We start from the raw sequence: 23,361 nt of genomic DNA, 5'->3' as shown, positions 1-23,361 counted from the left end.
AGACCTAATTATTTTATTATGCATTATACATAGTAATAATAATAATATTATTAATAATTATAAAGGTCAAAGACAATCCTTCAGGCGACTTCAGAAGTATGTATCGCCACATTTCTAAAGGATGGCAAGTTTCTGATTGTACCGCAGAAGTTTTAAAGGTTATAATTAGTTTAATTATTATTTAACCAAAAATTGTACCTCTCTTAATTTTTTTCTTTTTTTTTCTTAATTTTCACACATCAATCTGTTGAACTCATTGTTTTTTTTCTTAAATTATACATTACAGTGTTGCTTATTGTTGTCGATGATGCCACCGGAGATTGTTGGAGAAAATATGGAAGCTGAGAAATTATATGATACTGTTAATGTAATACTTTCTTTGCAGGTGAGAAAAACACACAAACATATATATATACTAGATACAAACAACGTGTAATATGCACGTTTGTTTAGTTTTATTTAAAAAAATTATTAATTATTTTTATTAAATTTATATTAATGTCATATACATTTCAATTAAATATTATATTTTAATTAAATAATTTATTTATTTTTGTTTAAGTTTGTATTTGTTCTAGTTTTTGTATTTGGGAAGGACAACAAGAGATCATATATTATATGTTTAATGTAATATTAAATATTATGCATGGAATTTAAATTTAAGTTTCTTACTAGTTTTTTTTTAAAAAAATAATTTGTTGCTAATTCACAGTAGATTATATTATATATTTAATATGATATTATTCTAATAAGTTAGTTTAAGTTTAATTAAATTATATTTAAGTTATAAAACATATCATATTATTATTTTTAAATAATTATTATTGTAAAATATCTCAAAAATATCATATTTTAATTTGTTTAATTATTTATTATTTTTAAATAATTATTATTGTACAATATCTCAAAAATATCTTTTTTTAATTTTTTAATTATTTATTTTATTTTATTTAAGTTTAAGTGTTTACAAACTACCGTTAAATATAAAAATATTATGTTAAATATAAGAATATTCCGTTAAAGTTAACCATAAAAAAATAAAAAACCGTTAAAACCAAGAATTTCCGTTATCTACACATTTATTATATAGAAAAGATATGATTTTGTATTTATCTTTTGTTAAACTTGCATTTTAATGATTAGCCAATTCAAGACAACATACCAAATGGCCTTGATATAAGTATATATATATATACTAGATACAAGCAACGTGTAATATGCATGTTTGCTTAGTTCTATTTATATAATTTATTAATTATTTTTATCAAATTTATATTAATGTCGTATAAATTTGAAATAAATGTATTATTTTAATTAAATAATTTATTTATTTTTATTTAAGTTTATGTTTGTTCTAGTTTATTCTAGTTTTTGTTTAAGTATATGGAAGTGACAACAATAGATTATATATTATATATTTAATGTAATTATTAAATATTATACTTAAATTTTAAATTTAAGTTTCTTGCTAGTTTTTTTTTAAAAAACAATTTGTTGTTAATTCACAGTAGATTATATTATATGTTTAATATAATATTATTATAATAAGTGAATTTAAGTTTAATTAAATATTATTGATATTATAAAACATATGATTTTATTGTTTTTAAATAATTATCATTATAAAATATCTCAAAAATATCATATTTTAATTTGTTTAATTATTTATTATTTTTAAATATTTATCATGGTAAAATATCTCAAAAATATCTTACTTTAATTTTTTTAATTATGTATTTATTTTATTTAAGTTTAAGTGTTTACAAACGAATATTCTGTTAAATATAAAAATATTCCGTTAAAGTTAACCTTTAAAAAATAAAACCGTTAAAACCAAGAATTTCCGTTATCTACACACTTATTATATATAGAGATATTTATATGAAGACAAATAAATAGATCTATTGATTGAAAGGAAACAATACATTGAAAATTTTGTGAAAATGACCTTTTTTTTTTAGGTAATTTTACATTCTGGCTTACTTTTGATAATTTTTTGCAAAATGGGCTCTGTCTAAATTTTTCAACCAGCAGTCTAAAATTTTTAATCAATTGTTTGAATTTTTTGACCACCTATCTAAATTTTTGACTCTCTATCTAAATTATGAGAGATTATTTTGCAACGAATTATTAAAAATAGACTAGAGTACAAAATAACTTTAAAAAATAAATCATCGTATATAAATACAAGATAAAATAAGACATAAATACTAAATAAAACTTAGTTATAATTAACTAATATATTTAATAGGTTATAGCTAGGTCAGATAATATAAATTTTTATCATGTAAATCAATACCCAGAAAAATATCATAACTTGCCCAAATCCTTAATCTCAAATTCATTGGCAAGCATTCTCTTAAGATTTCTAATTTCATCAATCATCTAAACTTTGTTTCACTGTTATAAACACCCATTTACATTATTCTTTTTTAAAGGTCTCATTTCTTTAAATACAACCCCTTTTTAAAAGTAATTTCACATGAGGACAAGTTAGCAATAAATGCTTTAAAAGTAAGATGAGTGACAACTTTTAAATGTGAGACAACGTAGTTTGAATTAGGATACATTGTACAAGATTTGACATACATTGAATTAGAATTAAGTTTTTAACAAAGATTAGGGGATGTGGGATCACTTCTAATTTCTAAAAAAAATTGTGTCAATTTTGATAAGAGTGCTGTTATTTGACATTTTAAGATGTCCAATACTATATTAGTTGACACCCTGTGATTAGTTATAGCAATATATATTTATTAAATTCAAATAAGTGGGATCCGATATTAAATTGCACCAATAACGATATGTCATCTTCTTATGGTGTTGGGCACCCCCTTAGCAATTCTCTTATGATAATTAGAATTTGAAGGATAAATAACACTATAATTCATATTGGGAACAACATGAATGTTCCAATTGGTCATGAAAAATAGACTTTTGGAATCTTTATTAGTATGAATTCACTTGTTAATTAGAAGAACCTAACAACCACGAGAATAAGAAATATACTTTCGGATCCAATTATGAATTTAATTTTCACAATTAATTATTCTTACCTAAAGAAAATATAGAAACTTCTTTTTTTATATCACTATATTTATGTGTCAATTATAACCTTGTTGAATTTGACTTATTTTAGAGTAAAAACGGTGGTGAAGCAGCTTGGGAGCCCGCTAGATCACCAGCATGGTTGGAAGTAAGTAGTTCATATGAATATATATATTACAACATTGGTGTATCTTTTTTTTATTTTCGGTACCTGGATAGATATAATCTCAAAAAATTTTATATGACGGCGTACATTATAGCTATCTAGAACATCCTACAAATTTTTAAGAAATTCCGAATAAATTATGGTACTGAAAACAGGGTCTAAACTGTCTGATGCACGCGTGCCTGTTTTTTTGTGTACGCGTGTAAAATTTGACAGTTTGAACCCTATTTTCGGCTTCGTAAACTGTTCGAAATTTTTTGAAAATTTGCATGATATTCTAAATACCTACAATGTACACCATTATATAAAAAAAAAAAAATTGGATTATATACCTATCCAGGTGTCGAAAATAGAAAAAAAAAATGCACCAGTATTACAAAAAAATGAAATGCGTTGTAATCGCTCCCTATATATAGTTGCAATATTTTTTTTTCTAAATTAAGAATAAATGTAATTTTTGTGTTTGGATTAATTCAAATTCAGATGTTAAATCCTCTGGAATTTCTTGAAGAAATTGTTATCGAGCATGAGTATGTGGAATGCACTTCTACTGCAATCCAAGCTTTAGTACTATTCAAGAAGCTATATCCAGGGCATAGGGAACAAGAAATTAAGATGTTCATAAAAGGAGCTGTTCAATATCTGGAAAACAAACAAAGACATGATGGTTCATGGTTAGCATCATCACTCATTCCAAACTGCATATATAAACAAAACATTTTGATAGTTGTTATTGATTTTTGTATATATGTATACAGTAAAATCTCTATATACGACTACTCCATATAAGAATAATATATATTTTATTATAAAAAAAATGGTCTCAATTTAGGCCAATTATAAATAAGAATATAATTAGTTATACGTTTTTTAAGTCATGCATTAAGAAAGTGTACCTTTATATAGTAATAATTATATATACAGTCAAATAAATATATGTATTATGTTATTTATTTGTGCTCAAAAGAGAAAATCAAAGATTTATTCCATATTTGATTACATGAATTACTTTTAAATATTTAATAGTTTATTAGGGAGTTTTTATTGTTATTGTTGTTAAAGTTTATACTTTTGAGTGTTTGAAATTTTTTTTGTACGGATGCCTCTATTTAGTTATAACCTCTCAATTAGAATACAATTAGTTTAGTCCCGAAGCTATTCTTATATAGAGGTTTTACTGTATATAGGTATGGCAATTGGGGAATTTGTTTCACATATGCTTCGTGGTTTGCCCTTGGAGGACTAGCCGCAGTTGGTAAAACTTACAACAACAGTCCAACTATGCGCAAGGGAGTTGAATTCCTACTCAAAAAACAAACAGTTGATGGCGGTTGGGGAGAGAGCTACCTTTCATGCCCTAAAAAGGTATCATTTCACGTGTTCTCTTGTGTTAATTTGTTTGTTCAATTGACTTTTAATTAAGTGATGTTGTTCAGACAACATCTCTCTCTATTTTTATTTATTATTTTTTTTATCGAAGATTGTAATTGGAAAGATGATACAATGCAAATAGCTGGAATAAAAGATTTCATCAAACTAAATTTATTGTCTAGCCTAAGAACATTCTTTATCTATCATTGAAGTTTAAAAAATAACCCACATAAGATAGGGATGCCCCAAATTGTTTTTGACAATAAATTAAGCTATAAATTTAAAATGATTAAAATAGATATACCAAACATATGATTTTGAAAAATATTTTTATTTGCTTTTAATATAAAAAAATATTTAAAAAGTAATTTTAATAACATCCTAAATATTGTATAGGTATATTTATATAATTTTGTTTTATATGATAAATATAATTGTAACATGTACAAGTTTACGTACGTTAGATTTCAATAGATATGTATAACTATAGTTTTGGTAAATTAAATTATGCTTTTAATATAATTACAAGTGTATAGATTTTATTTTACTTGAATATTTTTATAATGTAATTAGTTAATATATATTTTGCACTCTAGCCTAGTTTTAATAATTCTTTGCAAAATGACTTCTCATAATTTAGTCGACAGCTAGTCGAAAATATAGATAGGTGATCGAAAAATTCAAACAGTCAGTCGAAAAATTTAGACAATTGGTCGAATTTTAGACAAAAACTATTTTGCAAAAAATCATCAAAATTATATAAGAGTGCAAAATCACTTAAAAAAAATAGGTCATTTTCATCAATTTCTCTAACTTATTAACATGAAGTATAAAACTTTTTTTACAATTCATTTTTATCTTCTCATATATAATTGTATTAATTTTGATTGTATTATAGGAATATGTAGCATTTCCAGAAAATAGATCAAACTTAGTACAAACTTCGTGGGCTATGATGGCATTGATTCATGCTGGACAAGCAAAAAGAGACCCAACACCTCTTCATCGAGCTGCGAAGCTCATTATCAATTCTCAGATGGAAAATGGTGATTTTCCAGAACAGGTATATATATATTAGTAATATTATTTTTAATGCAAAAATTAATGAGAAGAAAAATTACTAAGGAATATATAGTATTTTCTAAAAATTAAAGTAATCTTTTGAAATTGTTGTCTCCTAAAAGTGAAGTTGAATTTATTTTTGTCTAACAAATAAATAATTGATTTTATTTTATTATGACCCATGCCAGGACTTAGTTGGAGTTTTCAAGATGAATTGTGCACTACATTATCCATTATACAAAAACATTTTTCCATTATGGGCGCTTGCAGAGTATCGCAATCGAGTTCTATTGCCATAAACAAAGAACAAGTAAAAGATTGAAGCACTTAATCAATAATTAATGTGTGGTTAAAACTAATAAAAAGAGTTGTGAGGTAATAAAGCTCCAGCTTGGTGTGTACGTAGTTATGATTTATGCTTAAGTATAAGACATTATTATGAGTACAAATTAATAATAGACTTCATAATAATATCCATTATAAGAAGTCTTAAGCTTGATGTTCACTTTCTCTATTTGAATAATTTGAGGAAAATGTTAATTATATATGCCTATTATTATGAAATAAAGATTGCTCTCATATTATTGGTACACTTTTATTTATTGGTACAGATTATTGGTGGGTTAACATTTTGTTAATATTATAATATTTTAGATATATTATTACTTCTTATCAATAAAATTTGTAGGCATAAAATACTTTTACTTGCACTTATAATTGATAAGTAAAGTCTCACATTTTCTTGTATTAATTACAAAAATCACAATTAAATGTGACTTAATATGTTTTTAATTATAAATAAATTTTGTCAGTGTGTATAATAGGTAACTAAAACTACATTAGTAATATAACTTGTGACAAAATGTTATTTTTTAGTTACAAGTAATTTTTTGTTATGACTAAAAGTGACATTTAATTGCAAAAAAAAAAATTGATGTTACGACTAAACATTGTAACTAAAGGATAACTCTTTTTGTAGTGTCTAGTGATTAAGATATCATCACCATAGACCAAAATATCTATATAGATGATGAATATTCTGTGGAACAAATATAGTTTAGTCTAACCTGGTGAGCATTCTTGGAAAAAGAAAAACTCTTTCCAGCTTCTTAGACCAACATGAGATGCTTGTTTAAACCAACTAATTAAGGATTGTTGGGATCTTTAAACCCCTAGTAATTGTATCATTGATGAGTGTTCTTCCTTGGATCATCATTAAGAAAATTGTTGTTAACATCCACTCGAAGAGGCCCCAAAAGAGAACTGGAGATTTAGAGCACCATTCATGTATGCACTATCACTCCATGGTACCATTATGCAACAAGCCATTGTCAAAACTTAAATTTGGAAAGACAAAAGTATATGGTAACATGTTACTAGTAATTGTCAGAGTAACCAGTTACCATTTTAATTAGTTTTAGATAGCATGGTAACTTGTTATCTAGAAATTAAACATACATATTAGAGCAATTAGATAAAATTTTAATTAGTTTTAAATAGCATATAACCGGTTACCCAAATTTGCAGTAATATGGACAGTTACCCAAAAATCAAACATATATGTCAAAATAACAAGTACCCATTTTTTTAGTTTTATTTTCAGTTTGCATGGATGTAACTAGTTACTCGTATTTACAATGGATGTAAAGCATTATTTGAAATAAATATGTATGGAATTATTTGAAAATTATAATAAAAATATGGAAATTTAATCCAATATAATAAATTAACTTATAATATAGAAGTAGAAAAGTTAGAGAGATATCGTCTACAAAATAAAATAAATAATATTTATTAAAAAAAAAACGCTTAAATTTAGAGGAAAATGTGCCTACTGAAAAGCTGTTCTAAAAAAGATCACAAAATATCTAAACCGAAAATATCACCAAATTTACAAGTGTATAATTATTTTGTTATATTTATTAGAAACTTCCAAATCTTTTAATAAAATCAAGTAATTACTCCCAATTGCAACAAATAATTCATTAAAACAAACTAAAATTTAGAAGAATAGTTCCACATCATAAAATTAACACGAAAATGAAGTTGGCCAAAAAGGATGCACTAGTGTAGAACTTCGTACGAATAAACTCTTAAATGGAAGTTGGCCAATTCTTTCCATCTTCTTTTCCACCATATCGTATTCAAAAATTTGAACTTGTTTGAACAACAAGAACACCACATTACCATTATTGGGATGAAAAGCAAGAACATACCAAATGTTGATCCACTCTTCCACCATAATGTCATGAACCAACCTCCACGAACAATCCTCCTCCTTGCCTTCGTCTTTATTTTCATAATTTAGTTCCCAAATTTTCAAACCGAAAAGTCTAGGTTCCCGCCTTTGTTGTGAGAGTCGCAGACGATCAAGTCTAGGTTCCCGCCTTTGTTGTGAGAGTCGCAGACGACCCTGGACCAATCCAATCTGAACCAACCAATCCAAACAACATTTTTTCTCATGTTCGAGATCCCATGGAAAGGAAATTTCCCGACAAAACTTGTGATTTTCGTTGAAGAGATCGAATGAAATAATTCTATTGACAAATTCAGTTTTGTGATAACAGGCGAGCCAATGTAACTTTCCATTGTAAGCAATAGGAGCGTGACTGCTTAAACTAGTCCGACAAAATGAGAACATACTTGGTTGATCAGTTGTCCAATTTCCAATCTCTGAAGAGAATGTTAGGGCACAATATTTTGCAATACCATTTTTATAAGCATGAATCCACGTTACTACAACTTTGTACCTAGTCATTTTATGATCGCGCCGCGACACAATTATGCCAGCATTTCCGAGATCTAAAAATGGCAATTTTGTAAATATTTGAGGGAGCTCGCGCCATTTTCTCGTAAAGGGATTGCATATTACCAAAGGTTGTAACGAAGTAGGATGACACGAAATCAGTAACAAATCGTCACAAGTTGATAATATGCGAAGGTGTTGCCATGGTAAAAAATCAAGATAATGGTGATGACTTGTGGATATTGGTCTAGGTAATTTGGTGTGGAGAGTCTTTGATTGGTTGGAAAAATATTCGTAGAATTGTTGTGATGAGATGGTGTTCTTGGCTTTTGGTTTGACTATTATGAAAGTGAAAGGAGTATTGTGTATGGAATGATAATCATGAAGAAGCTTTGTACGACGATAGTGAGTTGAATTGAGTAGAGTGAACCAATACTTACAGACTGCGCTGCATCTTATTTCAGATCGAAGATCATCAACTCGAATGAATATGTCTACCAGTAGATCGCCATGGCTGAAAATTTCTTCGTGGTGAAACCTCTTCCACATATTCAACAATGATGGAGAAATATGTTGTGCGGCTATATATAAATATATATATATAATTAGGGTTTGGGTGAGGATATTTCTAATAATATCTATACATTAATGTTAATGAATATTTTGTTATTAGTTTAATTTTAAGAGAAACAGTAGTTTTTTTCGGAAACAGATCAATTTGAAACTTTAATTTAATTGAATACTATGACGATAATATTTTACTATTTATATAATTTTCTATTCATATCATATCATTCCATGATATCATGTATGTAAATTGACATAAATACTATGACGATAATCTAATATCATATCATATATGTAAATTGACATAAATATTCTCAAACAATTATAATTATTTCTGGTTAATTCTTAAAACATACCCTCTCAACATATCATGTATAAACATTAAAAGTTAGATTATTAATTTAAAAAATCAAAACTCAAAAAAAAAATTAATGAATGACCAAAATATAAATATGAATATAGATGTGGATGTGGATGTGGAGATGCTAAAGATTTTAAACCTAATAAGATTTTTTTTTAAAATTATTTTATTATTTGAATCATATGTATGAACTTTTTTATTGTATTTCATTCTTAAAATTGTGTATGATAACAACAAGCCACTCAAGATTAACATCGTTAGAAAGACTAAATAAAAACATAAATGTGAAAGAAATGTCATTAAACCATAAAAATGAGATGTAAAAGATAAATTATTGATCGTGATATTGTCAATGATCATCGTGGATATTTTCTTTTAGTGACAATGATTTAATTTTTAGTTTTGTTTAAGAAAGAATAGCTTTAATAATATTTGTATTATTTAATAATAATAATATAAAGGAGTGTGGAAAGAAAGTTGTATGAATAATATTGTACTTATTAAAAATTTAAAAGGGGTGAAAATTTATTTATTTTTATTTTAAAAGGGATTTAATTAAAAAATGTGTGTCAATAGTCACAGCCTTTACATAATTTGTTCTATTTTATTAGCTTATATTTGTGTCAGAAATTTGAAAAACGGGTAAAAAAAAAAGAATAATTCGTGTTCTAGATTAAAAAAAAATGGCTTTTTCAAGCCAAAATCTTTGTACTCTTTACACGTATTGGTATGGTAAATTGACATGTCATAAAATTTACCAGCATGCAGTCCCATTAGATAAATGCCAAAATTATAAAACTAACAAACAAAATGTTTACTCATTATTTGCAACCGCTAAGATTTCTCATTAATAAACAGTCCTTGAAGAAGTTCAAACTTCATTATTTGCAAGTGCATAGAGAACTTAAAAAGGTACTACTAGCCATAAAAAGGAAACGACAATGTCTTACAAGAAAACGACAACATAAAAAGGAAATTTAAAGCCTAGATGGTGTCAACTTAGGGTGGTGAACGACAATGTTGTTGTAGGCATCAAGAGTGAGAAAATCATCAAGTGTTGAGGCTGTGCATTGCCTTGTGAAGATCTTAGCAGCCTCTTTATACATTCCTTTCTTGAACTTCTCTTTCCCAACCTCTCTTTCAACCCTAGCCATCTCTTCTTCCACCACTCTCCCAAACAGCTCCTTGTTCACCCTCACACCAAGCCCATCTCCATTCAGCTCCACACCATACTTGAGCCATTGCCAGTTCTGAACTCTGCTGATCTCGGCGGTTGCAGCATCTTCCATGAGGTTGTAAAGAGGCACCGAGCCAGACCCGGTTAGCCATGCTGCTAAGTATTGGATCCCAACTCTTGTGTTCAGCCTCAAACCTTCCATGGTTCTAACCCCTCTCGGCCTTTGCAAGAGGTCTTCTTCGGTTAGATTCGCAGCCTCTTCTCGCTTCGCGGTCTTGATTTGGTTGGGTGCATTGCCCATGGTGTTGTTGAAGACCTCCATACAAACTGGAATCAGTCCAGGGTGAGCTGCCCATGTCCCATCATGCCCTGCTCTCACTTCTCTTGACTTGTCTTTCTTCACTAGATCAAGTGCAGCCTCATTGGCTGCTTGATCATCCTTGATTGGAATTTGAGCTGCCTGTTTTAGTTCAAAAACTTTAGTTTCAACATCCCATATATATATATATATATGTTTCACTTTAAGCTCTACCGATGAGGCTCTCAGTGTTCTCGACCTTTAGAAAGTTTCCGGCGCGATTTTTTTTTATGACCGTGTATATTATAACTATTTAGAGCATCGGTGCAATTTTTAGAAAATTTTGAATAGTTTACAGTACCGAAAACTATATTCAAACATATTGTTGCACACACGACTAACTTTTTGTATGTGTATGGAAACCAACATATTTGAATCTAGTTTTCAGTGCTGTAAACTATTTAGAATTTTCTGAAAATTTACAGGATGCTCTAAACAACTACAATATACACGGTCATAAAAAAAAATCGCGCTGAAAACTGTTCATGGGTCGAGTAACACTGAGAGCCCTACCGATAAAGCTTAAAAGTGAAGTTCCTATAAATAAAAAATTGTCCAATATATATGCATCTTCTAAAGATCAAGAATGAAGCTTTTGATCACATACCATGCCGCCCATGGCGTGGACGCCGCGCCTGTGGCAAGTCCAGATGAGTCGATCAGAGTAGCTCTTCATGAAGTGTTGAGCCATGCCAACCAAAAACCGGTCAGGCAAAAGGCGATCAGGATGACCTTGAAAGGTTTTGACATAGCTGAAAATGTAATCCCATCTCCCACAGTTCAACCCAACAGAGTGATCCCTCAACTCATAGAGTATCTCATCCATTTGAAAAGCAGCCGGAAGTGTCTCGATCAGAACGGTTGCTCTAATGCTTCCTCTTTCGATCCCCGTCATCTTCTCGGCCCTCTCAAACACGCAGTTCCATATCTTCGCCTCCCTGCCAAAAATAAGTCACCATTATTCTTACGATACACAAACACATTGAGGTTTCGAAATTTGGTGTTTTTTGTTACCTTGAGTGCTCCATTTTGGGGAGGTAGAAGAATGGACCGAACCCGGCGCCTTGGCCACGGCGAAAGGCGGCGTGGTTGTGGAAGAAGTAGAGGCCAAAGTCGACAAGGCAAGCGGTGGCAGGCTCACCATCGATGAGGATGTGTGCCTCTGGTAAGTGCCAGCCTCTTGGGCGAACAAAAAGCTTGGCAGTTTGGTCATTGAGCTTGTATACTCTGTTCCTGGCCTTGTCATGGAAGCTTATGGTGCCATTCACAGCATCCTTTAGATTAATATGGCCTCTCATTAGGTTTTCCCAGCTTGGCGAGAGTGCATCCTCAAAATCAGCCTGCAAAAATGTTTAGTTCAACTCCCATTAATATACCTATATATATATATATATGGATAGTCATGTGTTACGTGTTTTGTAGTTTAAGCATTGATATTGATAAGAAAAAAAACAGAGGATATAGCAATAAATCAATTTCCCTTATTCAAGATTTTGAAAATATATTAAATACAAATATGAAAATGACGCTTTATATTAGTAAGTTACAAAAAAGCTCATTAATAATAAGGATACTTTGGCAAGATGGAGTGGTTTTGCACTTTAACTGGTTTTAATAATTCTTTATAAAATACAAAATTTAAATCATGATTAAAATATTTATGACAGTTGTCATTTTACAAAAATTTATCAAAAACCGGTTTCAATAAAAAATAAACCATTTCACCAATTTCAATAATAATAAATTATCACATGAATACCCAACTAACAATCAAATAACTATCATTAATATTTCGATATTAGAAAGAAAAAAAATTATATCATTACTTGTATTACTTTTGTGTCTGTTCAACCATTAAAAATTATAATACATGTAATACATATTAATAATATTAAATAAACTATTTAGTTTAAATCAAATATGCTATTGGTTATACTATATGTATTATTGAGCATAGCTTGATTCTCATCACGGCCTGATGTGGTATTTTATTTTATCACTACATAGACAACAATTAAATGCAATCAATTCATTAAATGGACAAATACTATACTCTCACGAAACCAAAAAAAATAAAAATAAAATCGTGCTGTTATATACTGTATATACAACTAATTATATATATGGATTGAATCAAATTAATATATATTGTGAATTTTGGCATATATATAAATATACAGTAGAATTTTCGTATAGGAGCCTACTCTTTTCGATTCGTGTGAATAGTTTTCTACGTGAATTTTTATTATGACCGTGTATATTATAATTATTTAGAGTATTTGTAAATTTTCAGATAATTCTAAATAATTTAAATAATTTAGAGTACTGTAAATTATGTTCAAACATATTATTTCACGTATTACTAATTTACTTTCGCGTGTAAACAATATGTTTAAATTTATTTTTCAATACTATAAAATATTTATAATTTTATAAAAATTTCCAAAATATTCTAAATAACTGCACCATTCACCATTCACGGTGGTAAAAAAAATAACTAAAAACTAAGAGCCCCTACGAAGAAGCCATATATATATATAAATTAGATAAGAAGTACCATGAAGACTTTAGCACCAGAATTGAGTGCATTAATAACCATCTTCCGCTCCACCGGACCGGTGATCTCCACCTTCCGATCAGCCACAGGCGGCGGCACCGCCGCGCAAACCCAATCACCTTCCCTGATATACCTGGTGGCCGGATCAAATCCAGGCACAGCCCCATCGTTGTACCTCTTCTTGGCCTCTCTTCTACACTGGAGCGCGTACTTGATGCGGTTCCTGAACTCCCTCTGTAGCTCCGCCACGAAGGTCAGAGCGTCCCTTGTGAGTATCTTGGCAAAGTCTCCGTCGTAGCGGCCCCGAATCTCCACTCCCTCCGGCGCATCGTAGCCCATCATCATTGGCTTCGTCACCGCCACTGGGGTGGCGCCGGTGTAATATGCTCCTCCTTGTACACCGTTCATAGCATAAATATTGGTAGTTTTTGTGATTATATATGATATTATAACGTATAGTACATTTGTTATATATGTGTATATGTATATATATAATATCTGGGAGGTGATGAAGCATTATCGTTATGGGGCTAAAGAGGCAAACGGTGCATTTGTGGATGTATGTGCGTAAGGTTTATCGGTTGTGACGTATATATTTATACGATTATATATTCGTATATTTGAGAAGAAGAAAAAATATATATGTTAGTATATCAAGATTATATTGTGCTTCATAAGATCTTAGCATAAAATATTTCTGAGTTTTTTTTGTAGTTCTAATTTAATATTTGAGAAAAAAAATTAATAATTAAATTTTTTTATATTATGATCTGTAGGGACATTTAATTGTTATAATATATGAAAAATATATATCAAAATTGTGCATAAAACAATAATTTTGACCCTTTTTATAATGTAACAGCATCACTATCACTAGGTACCAAAAAAACAAATCTTAAAAACTAAATTATTTAAAAAATATTTAAATGTTAAAAAAGATTAGATCATATTGTGCTATAATTGGCCAAAAAATCAATATATAATATATTTGGTACAATTTTTACACTATATTTCTTTTAATATATTTTCAATAAAACACTAACGAAACATTATTTTTTGCATTAATTTTTTAATTGTACATTGTAATAATTTTATTTTATATTTTATTGTTAGATAATTAAAAATAATAAGATAAAACATCTAGTATTTATTGCTGAAATAATAAAAATAGTATAAAAGTAAATAAAAAATATAGTATTTATGATGATGTAAAATATGTATTATATTATATTTCAAATTTATGATAATTTTATAATGAATTAAATTTGTCACAATTTTTGGTATAATATTAAAATAATTTTATTATAAATTATATTTTAGCAATATATGGTAAATTTAACACGAAGATGCAAAAATCTTGATTTTTATATTTTTGTAAGTAACTAATATTTTGGAATGGAATATTAGGATGTAAAGTAAAACAAGTGGGAATTTTGGATAAGGGAAAAGGAAATTAGGGATGCGTTTTTGAGTTATTGAAAGTTGTGCCAATAGCTGCCTTGGGAGTTGCAGCCACCTTACCTTGTTTATGGATAGATAGAGATATGACGAAGATGACAGCGTGGACTACTTCTACACGTGTCGTTTCTTTCATTCACTATAAACAATAGCAGAGAAAGTAATGTCCTCAAATTGTTTTTATTAATTAAAAAAAAAAACGACAATAAGTGAGCAAAACAACAACAAAACGAAAAACGAAAAAATAATGAACAACGACAATGGAATGATAATACGACAACAAACTGAAGAAACAACGGAGTAAGAAAACGACAATACATTCAACAAACTGAAATAAAAAAAACACAACAGAACAAGCAAACGACATTAAATGAGTAAAACGACAACATAAACCAGAAAACAAGATTAATTTTTTTAGGGTTTATAGACTCTGTGTTTTGTTCAATTACCTGTTTGGACCATGTGTTTTGTAAAATGATTCAAATAGACTAATAAACTCAATGTTGATGAAGGATAAATTGAATATATCTACATAGCTGTTAGACAAAATGATTTTGTTTTTGTTTTAAAATATTATTTTGATGAATTATTTGTAATTTTAGCTTAGAATTTTTTTACCAAAATCGATTTTATGATTCTATTTGAATTATTTTATAAAATACTGGGTCTAAATAGATAATTAGATAAAACACAGGTCTAAAAAAATATAAACACTTAATTTTATATAAAAAAAAAAAAAAAACTAAAAAGACCGACAATAAATTAGCCAAACCACAATAAAGTGAGGAAACAACTCAAAATCACTAAAACGGCAATAAAACAATAAAACGACAATAAATTTACAAAACGACAACAGTACCAAAAACTACAATGAATTAACAAGAGAGACAATTATACAAGAAAATGACGATAAATTCATGAAACCACAATTAATCAAAAAACTACAATAAGTTGAGAAAATGACATGATGAACTATAATATAATAAAAAAGTAAAGTTGACAGTAATGACAAAAACGACAACACCTAGAAAACAACCTCATATTCTAAATTCGCGGACTACTGGACACGTGTCATTCAAACCTGCCACTCTGTGTTTCTTACATATACGATAAAGAAATTTTTAAGAAGTCAAGAAAAACGACAACAAACTGTAAAAAAGACGACAACCCAAGAAAACGACAACAAGATGAAAAACGACAACAGACGAAAAAACCGACAATACATTCAGAAAACGACAACAAACTATAGACTTCTTCTCACCATCTAGTTTTCATCTCAAATATGTGATTATTAGGGGCGTTTATTGAATCACATCCTATATTTTTAGGCTTATTCGATCCGATCCAGTTATCCATTAAATGTTGAATTTTTACAATCGATCTAATCAAATCAACTTGTCTTAGCTGATTCGATCCGATCCAATTATCTATTGGATTGGATCAGTTTTATTCATTGGATGTGTCCCATTGCTTATGTATTTGATCGAATTGGATTTATCAAATATTTTTTTAGCTTTATTTAGCTTAATTTGTTCAAATAATCCATAATATTATAAATAGAAAAACTAATTTATTCAAAATGGTACAACTCCATACAAATACAACTTAAATTATAAAACATAATCATAAGTAAATAAATATAATTTTAAACCCATAACTATATTTTAAAAATATATATATATATAATTGGATCAGTTCAGTTTTATTAAATTTTTTGTTTATATCATCCAACAACCGATCTGATCCAATCATAATTGAATATTCAATTTTTAGTTGTTGGTTGTAATTAGATTAGATGATTTTTGCACACCCCTAGTAACTATGTCTTGGTTTTCTTTTTTATTTTATTTTTTATTAAAAAGAAGAAGAAAAGAAAAAAAGCCTTGTGTCTCTTTGTCCGAAGACAACATGATTTCTTTGCCCTCCCATATGAGGTCAAAGAAATCATATAGTTATGGTAACCTTTCTTCTTTTTTTTTTTTTTTTTTTTTGGCATATATTTATAGGTGAATTCTCTTATAGGGGCTTCACTTTAAGCCCTACCAGTAGGACTCTCAATGTTCTCGACAATTTTCGGTGCGATTTTTTTTCATGGCCATGTATATTGTAGCTATTTAGAGCATCCTGCAAATTTTCAAAAAATTCCGAATAGTTTACAGTACCGAAAACTAAGTTCAAACATGTTGTTGCACGCGTGACTAATTTTTTTTATGCGCGTAAAACACAACATATTTGCATCTAGTTTTCGGTATTGTAAACTATTCGGAATTTTCTGAAAATTTGCAGGATGCTCTAAATAGCTACAATATACGCGGTCATAAAAAAAATCGTGCTGAAAACTGTTCATGGGTCGAGAAACACTGAGAGTCCCACCAATAGGGCTTAAAGTGAAACTCTTATAGAAGAATTGTCCTATATTTTAAGAAAATATCCAGATTAATAATAATCATAATAATATGATCAAGATAATCAAAAAATATTAATATTAGATCTCCCATATTTTATTTTAAATTTTAAATTTGAATATATGGGATCTAAGACCATCTCTCATTAGAGATGTAAAAATTGTTCTAAATTTAGTACAAAAAGTCAATAAATGTCATATACATATATAGCATAATTTTTACAATTATGCTCCAATGTATATAGATGTAGAGTCATGTAAAAAAAGTCTACAGTTAATGCTAATAACATATAAGATACTAAAAATAATAATAAAATAATAAGTAATTGCAAAAAAGTAAATAAAAAATGAACATCTAATGCCAACAATAAATAAGATATCAAAAAATATAATAAAATAATAAGCAATGACAAAACATATATGATCTAAAGTGATATTTAGTTAGAGGGAAAGAAAATAGAAAAATAAGAATGGGAATAGAAAAAAAATAAAAATAGAATGAAATAAAAATTAAATAGAATGGTCTTTCCTCCTATTTTTAAATCAAATAGTTATTCCACTAAAATGATGGAAATGTCATTCCGAAATGACATTTCAATACTCTAAAAATGCAACCAAACAAATAAATGAAATTAAAATTGATTCATTTTCACCATTTTTAAATCGAATAGTCATTCCACTAAAATGGTGGAAATGTCTTTACATTAAAATGACATTTCAATACTCTAAAATGCAACCAAACAAATGAAAGGAATGAAAATTAATTCATTTCCATTTCATTCTATTACCCCAAACCAAACATAAACATCAGCTAAGGGAACAGAGATTGGAATGGAATGAAAAATTGCATTCCATTGTTTGCTTTGCATTTTAAACCTCTGCAACTCCATTGGTAGATTATCATTTTTCTCAAGAAGTTTGCCACTCCTATTATCATAAATCATTTTAAAAGTAGTATTCCCAGTCTGAACTAAGACATTTCTTTCACACCCTGATCGAAAAACAACACTTTTCGTACTCTACAATGGAAACATATGCTTTTATAATGATCTTTACAAAGAAAGATGGTAAAAGAAAAAGAACCCAAAACTCTATTCAGATACACACACAAGGAAACCTTTTTTTTATCTACTTCAAAAATTACAAGGAGAAGAAGAAACTTATTGGGAACAAATCAGTAGCAAATTAGTACACTTTTTTATCTTCTTTCACTGGTGCCTGAGGAGCAGTGATCACAGTTATGGTACCTTTGTCATCATAAATGTCACTGGTGTTCTGCAGAGGCTCCAATGAGTCTACTACGTCTCTCATTAGAGGCCTCGCCTTCGGGTTCTTGTTCAAGCAGTGATAAGCTAACATGGCTGCCTTGTGAACTCCTTTAGTGGGATAATCTTCTAGTCTTGGATCTATAATGCTAAGCACCTTCTTCTTCTCTTTAAGCAAGGGTAGAGCCCAATCTGTCAAGTTTTGTTCTCGAGCTGGCCGCAACTTGTCTAACGATTTCCTTCCTGTCAAAAGTTCAAGAAGAACAACTCCGTAGCTGTAAACATCACTTCGGGGCGTTAGGTGGCCTGCAGGAAAAGAAATAGTCATGTTAGATTGATCTCAACATATTTTGACATGTAGAGTTGTGATTAAGGCAATGGCATACCTGTCATGATATACTCCGGTGCAGCATAACCATAAGTCCCCATTATTCGCGTAGAAACATGAGAGTTGTCACCTTCTGGACCGTCTTTCGCAAGACCAAAGTCAGAGAGCTTTGCATTATAATCCTGTCCCAGAATTCAAATGAAACTGTAGTTGTAATTTGAAGCTAACAAGGAGTCAAAGGCACCATGGTCAACCTTATTTCAATCCAAGTTAAACCAATAGTTGTCAATTTGGGAAAGATTTAGATGCTAACCTGGTCCAGCAGAATGTTAGAGGTCTTGAAATCGCGATAAATGACGGGCTTCTCAGCTTCATGAAGAAAAGCAAGTCCTTTTGCAGCACCATATGCAATCTTCATTCTTATCGACCATGGCAAAGGAAGCAATACTCCTGCAACAATGGAAGAGAGGTGAATCAGAGGTGCTTAAAACATTAGTTTAATATTCAACACATCACACCTTCAGATTCATTCAGAATTCAAGAAACAACTAGACTAATGTTTATATCAGAGTCAACCAAGAGTTCATGATCCCAACAAGTTGAAAACTTGAAAGAACATCATCTCCTTCACCAAGTTTTACCTTTACCTTTTAATTTGAAATGGTATCCATATCAAGCTGCTAGCTAGACATCATTCTACTAATTCTCGGTTCATAAATGCGTTGCAGCCCTATTACATAAGAAAAACCACTTTCTTACGATGGTAATCCTAAATCATCCAATATAATTAAGAATCTTCTTGTCTAGATAAACATGTTACAACATAACAATATTTCGGTTCCACAAATTCATAGGAACATGGTATTTTCACAGCATCAACATATCAGATGAATAGCTCTACAAAGTACTTACTTGAAAACAAATTGTTCTCCACGCTTCCACGAGACATGTACTCGTATATTAGTACTCTGTGTTCATCTTCGCAGCAATAACCAACAAGTTTTACCAAATTCGGATGTGAAAGCTGCCCCAAGAATATAACTTCTGCCTAGAAATATACAAAGCTCTCAGTGATGCAAATCTATTAAGTTAAACGTCATCATAGCATCTTAGCGTTTTTTTAATTACATTTTCTTTGAAATTCTCTTACCAGCCATTCTCTATGTCCTTGATGACTGTTATCGCCATCATGAACCTTTACAGCTACCGGAAGAGGTGTCAGGCCCTCTCTTAAGTCCTCAGTTATAAACCCTTTATAAACACTACCAAAACCTCCACCACCCAACATGTAATCTTGTCTAAAATTATCAGTCATTAACTTTAATTCTTTGAATGTGAATGCAATCAACGGATTCAGTGCTGAATCGCGGCGCAAGCTCTCGACTTCTTCAGGATTTGATGGTAACTTTCTAACTTCTTTTCTAGATTTAACTGAGGGACTCTGGTCTTTTGGAGACTCTGGAGAGTAAGATCAGATAACAAAGAAAACACATATCACTTCCTGCTAGTTATATAAGCAAGTTCATTCTTTTATGAGGAAAAAAGGCAGTGAAAATACTTGTGTAAAAAATTTGGAGGTAAAACTATTCCTGGTGTCCCTGGCCATTAAATCTAACCAAGGATCCACATGGCGGTCACGTAGTAATATCTAATTGGTCCAAATTATTTTGAATTTTATGATGCCTCCAAAGTAGAAGAAAGCAAAACTAAAGTGGTAAGCTTTATGAATTTCTAAACTAAACAAAAAACTATCTTTATATCAAATAAGTTCACTCTTTTATTCTCGTGTGTAGAAAAATGAAAAATCTTGACCTTTTTAGAGAATCAAAGTAACAAAAACTTTTCTCCATGAAATGGTTAAACAAAGAAACCATCTTTAAAGACCAAATTTTTATACCATTTAGCTACACAGTTGGTAAATACCACTTTGAAAGTTACTACAAAGGTGAGAGAGTTTCTTAGTCTATTTATTTCTTACTATAAGAACATAGAAAAGGAGGGTCTATCTGAAAAGATATTTTATTCTTAAACAACTACATAGATAGAACTTTTCAAAAGACAGGGTCCAAAATCAGCCATATGAAATTATGAATTGTTCACAAACGAAAGGGTCAAAAAGTTAATAAGAAAACAAATATATTAGTAAACTATAATCTAGAACGAATAGGGAAAAAGTTTGACTTTAAGAAAAGGATATAATTTGTTGTAGCAATAGAAATAAGAATAGTAGAGATAAGAAAGAGCGCACTACTATGAGGACTACCCACTTAGAACATGAGAAAAGTAAATGGACCACCATGATTAGTGGTCTCAAAGAACAAGAAAATCTTTTTCTTCTTCTTCTTCTTCTAATTCATTTTTGCTTCACAATAATAGGAAATTCTAAAGTGATATTCCAAGACCCTAAAAAGATGGTAAAATGAATTCTATGCTGAAATAACAATGATCATGTAAACTAAAGAGTTCATTCGAATCCAAGAGACTAATAAACTCAATCGAATGATCTTAACAGACTGAAAAAAATAACACAAACCCATGCCTAAAATTTAAAGTTGTAAAAAATCCAATTAATAAAATACAAATCTTTTTCAGTGTAACAAAGAGGGAATTTTTACGAACACTAACCTGACTTAGCATTAGATGATACTCTGTTAACCGAAGGCTCCCTTCTGCAACAACAACAACAGTTCCCCATTCTTCGAAACAAAAAGAAAAAGAAAACCCAGAAAGAAAACTTAAAAATATATAGATATAGTCGAGTCCTTCTCTAGAAGCTACTCATAACTGTACGGTTGGAAGAGAAAACTTGCCATGGAAATGAAGCAAAAAGACTCTGTTTTGTTTATAGGAAAAAGGTTTCGGTGGGAAAGGAGAAGAAGAGTGTGGGCGATCGAGAATGGTGATGTGGAAGAGAGCAGAAAGGGAAAGAGTTTGGAGAGAATGTGAATGAATGAATTCTTTGATGGTAATGATGAGTTGAGGTGTGGGGGTGGTGAGTTGAGGTGGGCAGTGGCCTTTTGGCCATGGAGGAACTGGGGTCCACAGTATAGTCCAGATTATTATTTTTGTTTATTTTTTTTATAAAATTATTATTATACAAGTGACTAAGTTAGAGGAAAATAATAGTTTGTCCTAGTTTTTTACCAACTATGTGATCAGTTTATATGTTTTGTTAAATATCAATTCATATTATTTGTTTTATGAAATTGATTAAAATGTTACTTTACATCTAATTTTGGTCAAAAAAAAATATAATATAATCTTGAGAATATACTCATTTGGTATCCTATGTTTTTGTAAAATATCATTTTGGTACCCTCTGTTTTCAATAATGCTCATATGGTATTCTGTATTTTAAAATCGTACATATTTGGTACCCTAAACTCATATTTGATAGATAAAATTTTGTCAATTTAATCAAACGGCTGTCAATTATGTAAGTTACAAATTTAAATTTAATTACATAATTACATATAACTGATGACAGTTTAATCATATTGACAAAATTTTATCTATCAAATCTGAGTTTAGAGTACCAAATATGTAAGATTTTAAAATACAGGGTACCATATGAGCATTATTGAAAACATAGGGTACCAAAATGATACTTTGCAGAAACACAGGGTACCAAATGAGTATATTCCCTATAATCTTTCATTTTCAGCTCATCGATCATTTTCTTCACTTACTGAACTCATTGCATCACTAACGACCTGAGAATTGATCTTATAATTGAAAATATTTTAACCAAAATCATGTTTAGGGTACTATTTTGATCTATTTTATAAAACACATGATCCGAATTGTCATTTAATAAAACACATAGGTCAAAATAGTATTTTCCCAATAAAGAAAAATTGGAAATAAGAAGATTTAATTTATATCATTCAAATAAGTTTTCGTCAAATTTAAGAACATACAAATTAATTCATGAAAAAATTCGAGAAAAAACAACTTAAACCTCCAAATAAGGTTTGAGAGTTAAAATTCGAAAAAGTTCTACCGATTGAGCATTATCTATGCATGAGTTTTTTTATCTCATTTTATAAGATAGTTTGTGTTATATTGTTAAATTTTGAAAAATAATCTTCTAAGTAGAGAGTTAAATATAAAGCAATCGGATCAAGAAAAGTCGATTTTTGAAATACCTTTCTCATCTCCATTTATTTTTCTCATCTTTTTTTGTAATAATTTTTTCTTATAGGTAAAAAGTTATCCTCATCTCACTTTAACATAGATCTAAATTTATGAAATAAAAATAACAAGTTTATAAAAGAGTTCTAATTTATAAATGAAAATATATTAACCCTAGAACAAGCAAAGCAATACTACTACGATTCAACTTGAACGAGTACAATTCAAAGAATATTATTTTATGAAGCATTATTTTTTTTTTAAATCACATATAATAACATTACATAAAAAATAAAATAAAAATTTACCAAACACCCTTTATATGTTTATTTAAATATTTTCAAAAAAAAGAAAAAATT

General features: G+C 29.3%; 3 protein-coding genes across 3 annotated transcripts; 1 reads left to right on the top strand and 2 right to left on the bottom strand.

Annotated features, from left to right (window-relative positions):
* Positions 1-262: 262 nt before the first annotated feature.
* On the top strand, positions 263-6,237 carry LOC133781425 (beta-amyrin synthase-like). Its single transcript, XM_062220398.1, has 6 exons — positions 263-385; positions 3,140-3,196; positions 3,698-3,888; positions 4,402-4,579; positions 5,484-5,648; positions 5,836-6,237. Exons 1-6 carry the CDS (start codon positions 305-307, stop codon positions 5,944-5,946), a joined length of 783 nt encoding a protein of 260 aa, XP_062076382.1. The 5' UTR covers positions 263-304; the 3' UTR covers positions 5,947-6,237.
* Positions 6,238-10,248: 4,011 nt separating this feature from the next.
* Positions 10,249-13,890, bottom strand: LOC133781422 (malate synthase, glyoxysomal). Its single transcript, XM_062220396.1, has 4 exons — positions 13,414-13,890; positions 11,871-12,196; positions 11,464-11,794; positions 10,249-10,958 (listed from the first exon to the last, which is right to left on the bottom strand). Exons 1-4 carry the CDS (start codon positions 13,819-13,821, stop codon positions 10,299-10,301), a joined length of 1,725 nt encoding a protein of 574 aa, XP_062076380.1. The 5' UTR covers positions 13,822-13,890; the 3' UTR covers positions 10,249-10,298.
* Positions 13,891-18,284: 4,394 nt separating this feature from the next.
* LOC133781412 (probable serine/threonine-protein kinase PBL16) lies at positions 18,285-21,839 on the bottom strand. Its single transcript, XM_062220382.1, has 6 exons — positions 21,494-21,839; positions 20,019-20,326; positions 19,781-19,916; positions 19,182-19,318; positions 18,927-19,050; positions 18,285-18,846 (listed from the first exon to the last, which is right to left on the bottom strand). The coding sequence occupies exons 1-6, from the start codon at positions 21,561-21,563 to the stop codon at positions 18,461-18,463; spliced, it is 1,161 nt and encodes a 386-aa protein (XP_062076366.1). The 5' UTR covers positions 21,564-21,839; the 3' UTR covers positions 18,285-18,460.
* Between the last annotated feature and the right edge of the window lie 1,522 nt (positions 21,840-23,361).

The sequence above is a fragment of the Humulus lupulus genome, chromosome 6 (genome assembly GCF_963169125.1).
Source record: "Humulus lupulus chromosome 6, drHumLupu1.1, whole genome shotgun sequence".
In the NCBI taxonomy this organism is placed as follows: Eukaryota; Viridiplantae; Streptophyta; class Magnoliopsida; order Rosales; family Cannabaceae; genus Humulus; species Humulus lupulus.
Note: the sequence above shows the minus strand (reverse complement) of the source record. Positions and strands in the feature narration are given on the sequence as shown.

What these genes read in the sequence shown, in the direction of transcription:
- LOC133781422 (XM_062220396.1), bottom strand. Translation starts at nt 13,821, where the DNA reads ATGAACGGTGTACAAGGAGGAGCATATTACACCGGCGCCACCCCAGTG. An exon ending in CTGGTGCTAAAGTCTTCATG is followed by an intron (nt 12,197 to 13,413) that starts GTACTTCTTATC and finishes ACATTTTTGCAG; the next exon opens with GCTGATTTTGAGGATGCACT. An exon ending in TCCACGCCATGGGCGGCATG is followed by an intron (nt 10,959 to 11,463) that starts GTATGTGATCAA and finishes GAACTAAAACAG; the next exon opens with GCAGCTCAAATTCCAATCAA.
- LOC133781425 (XM_062220398.1), top strand. Translation starts at nt 305, where the DNA reads ATGATGCCACCGGAGATTGTTGGAGAAAATATGGAAGCTGAGAAATTA. An exon ending in ACCTTTCATGCCCTAAAAAG is followed by an intron (nt 4,580 to 5,483) that starts GTATCATTTCAC and finishes ATTGTATTATAG; the next exon opens with GAATATGTAGCATTTCCAGA. An exon ending in ATGGTGATTTTCCAGAACAG is followed by an intron (nt 5,649 to 5,835) that starts GTATATATATAT and finishes GACCCATGCCAG; the next exon opens with GACTTAGTTGGAGTTTTCAA.
- LOC133781412 (XM_062220382.1), bottom strand. Translation starts at nt 21,563, where the DNA reads ATGGGGAACTGTTGTTGTTGTTGCAGAAGGGAGCCTTCGGTTAACAGA. An exon ending in AAGGACATAGAGAATGGCTG is followed by an intron (nt 19,917 to 20,018) that starts GTAAGAGAATTT and finishes GTATATTTCTAG; the next exon opens with GCAGAAGTTATATTCTTGGG. An exon ending in GGAGAACAATTTGTTTTCAA is followed by an intron (nt 19,319 to 19,780) that starts GTAAGTACTTTG and finishes CCATTGTTGCAG; the next exon opens with GAGTATTGCTTCCTTTGCCA.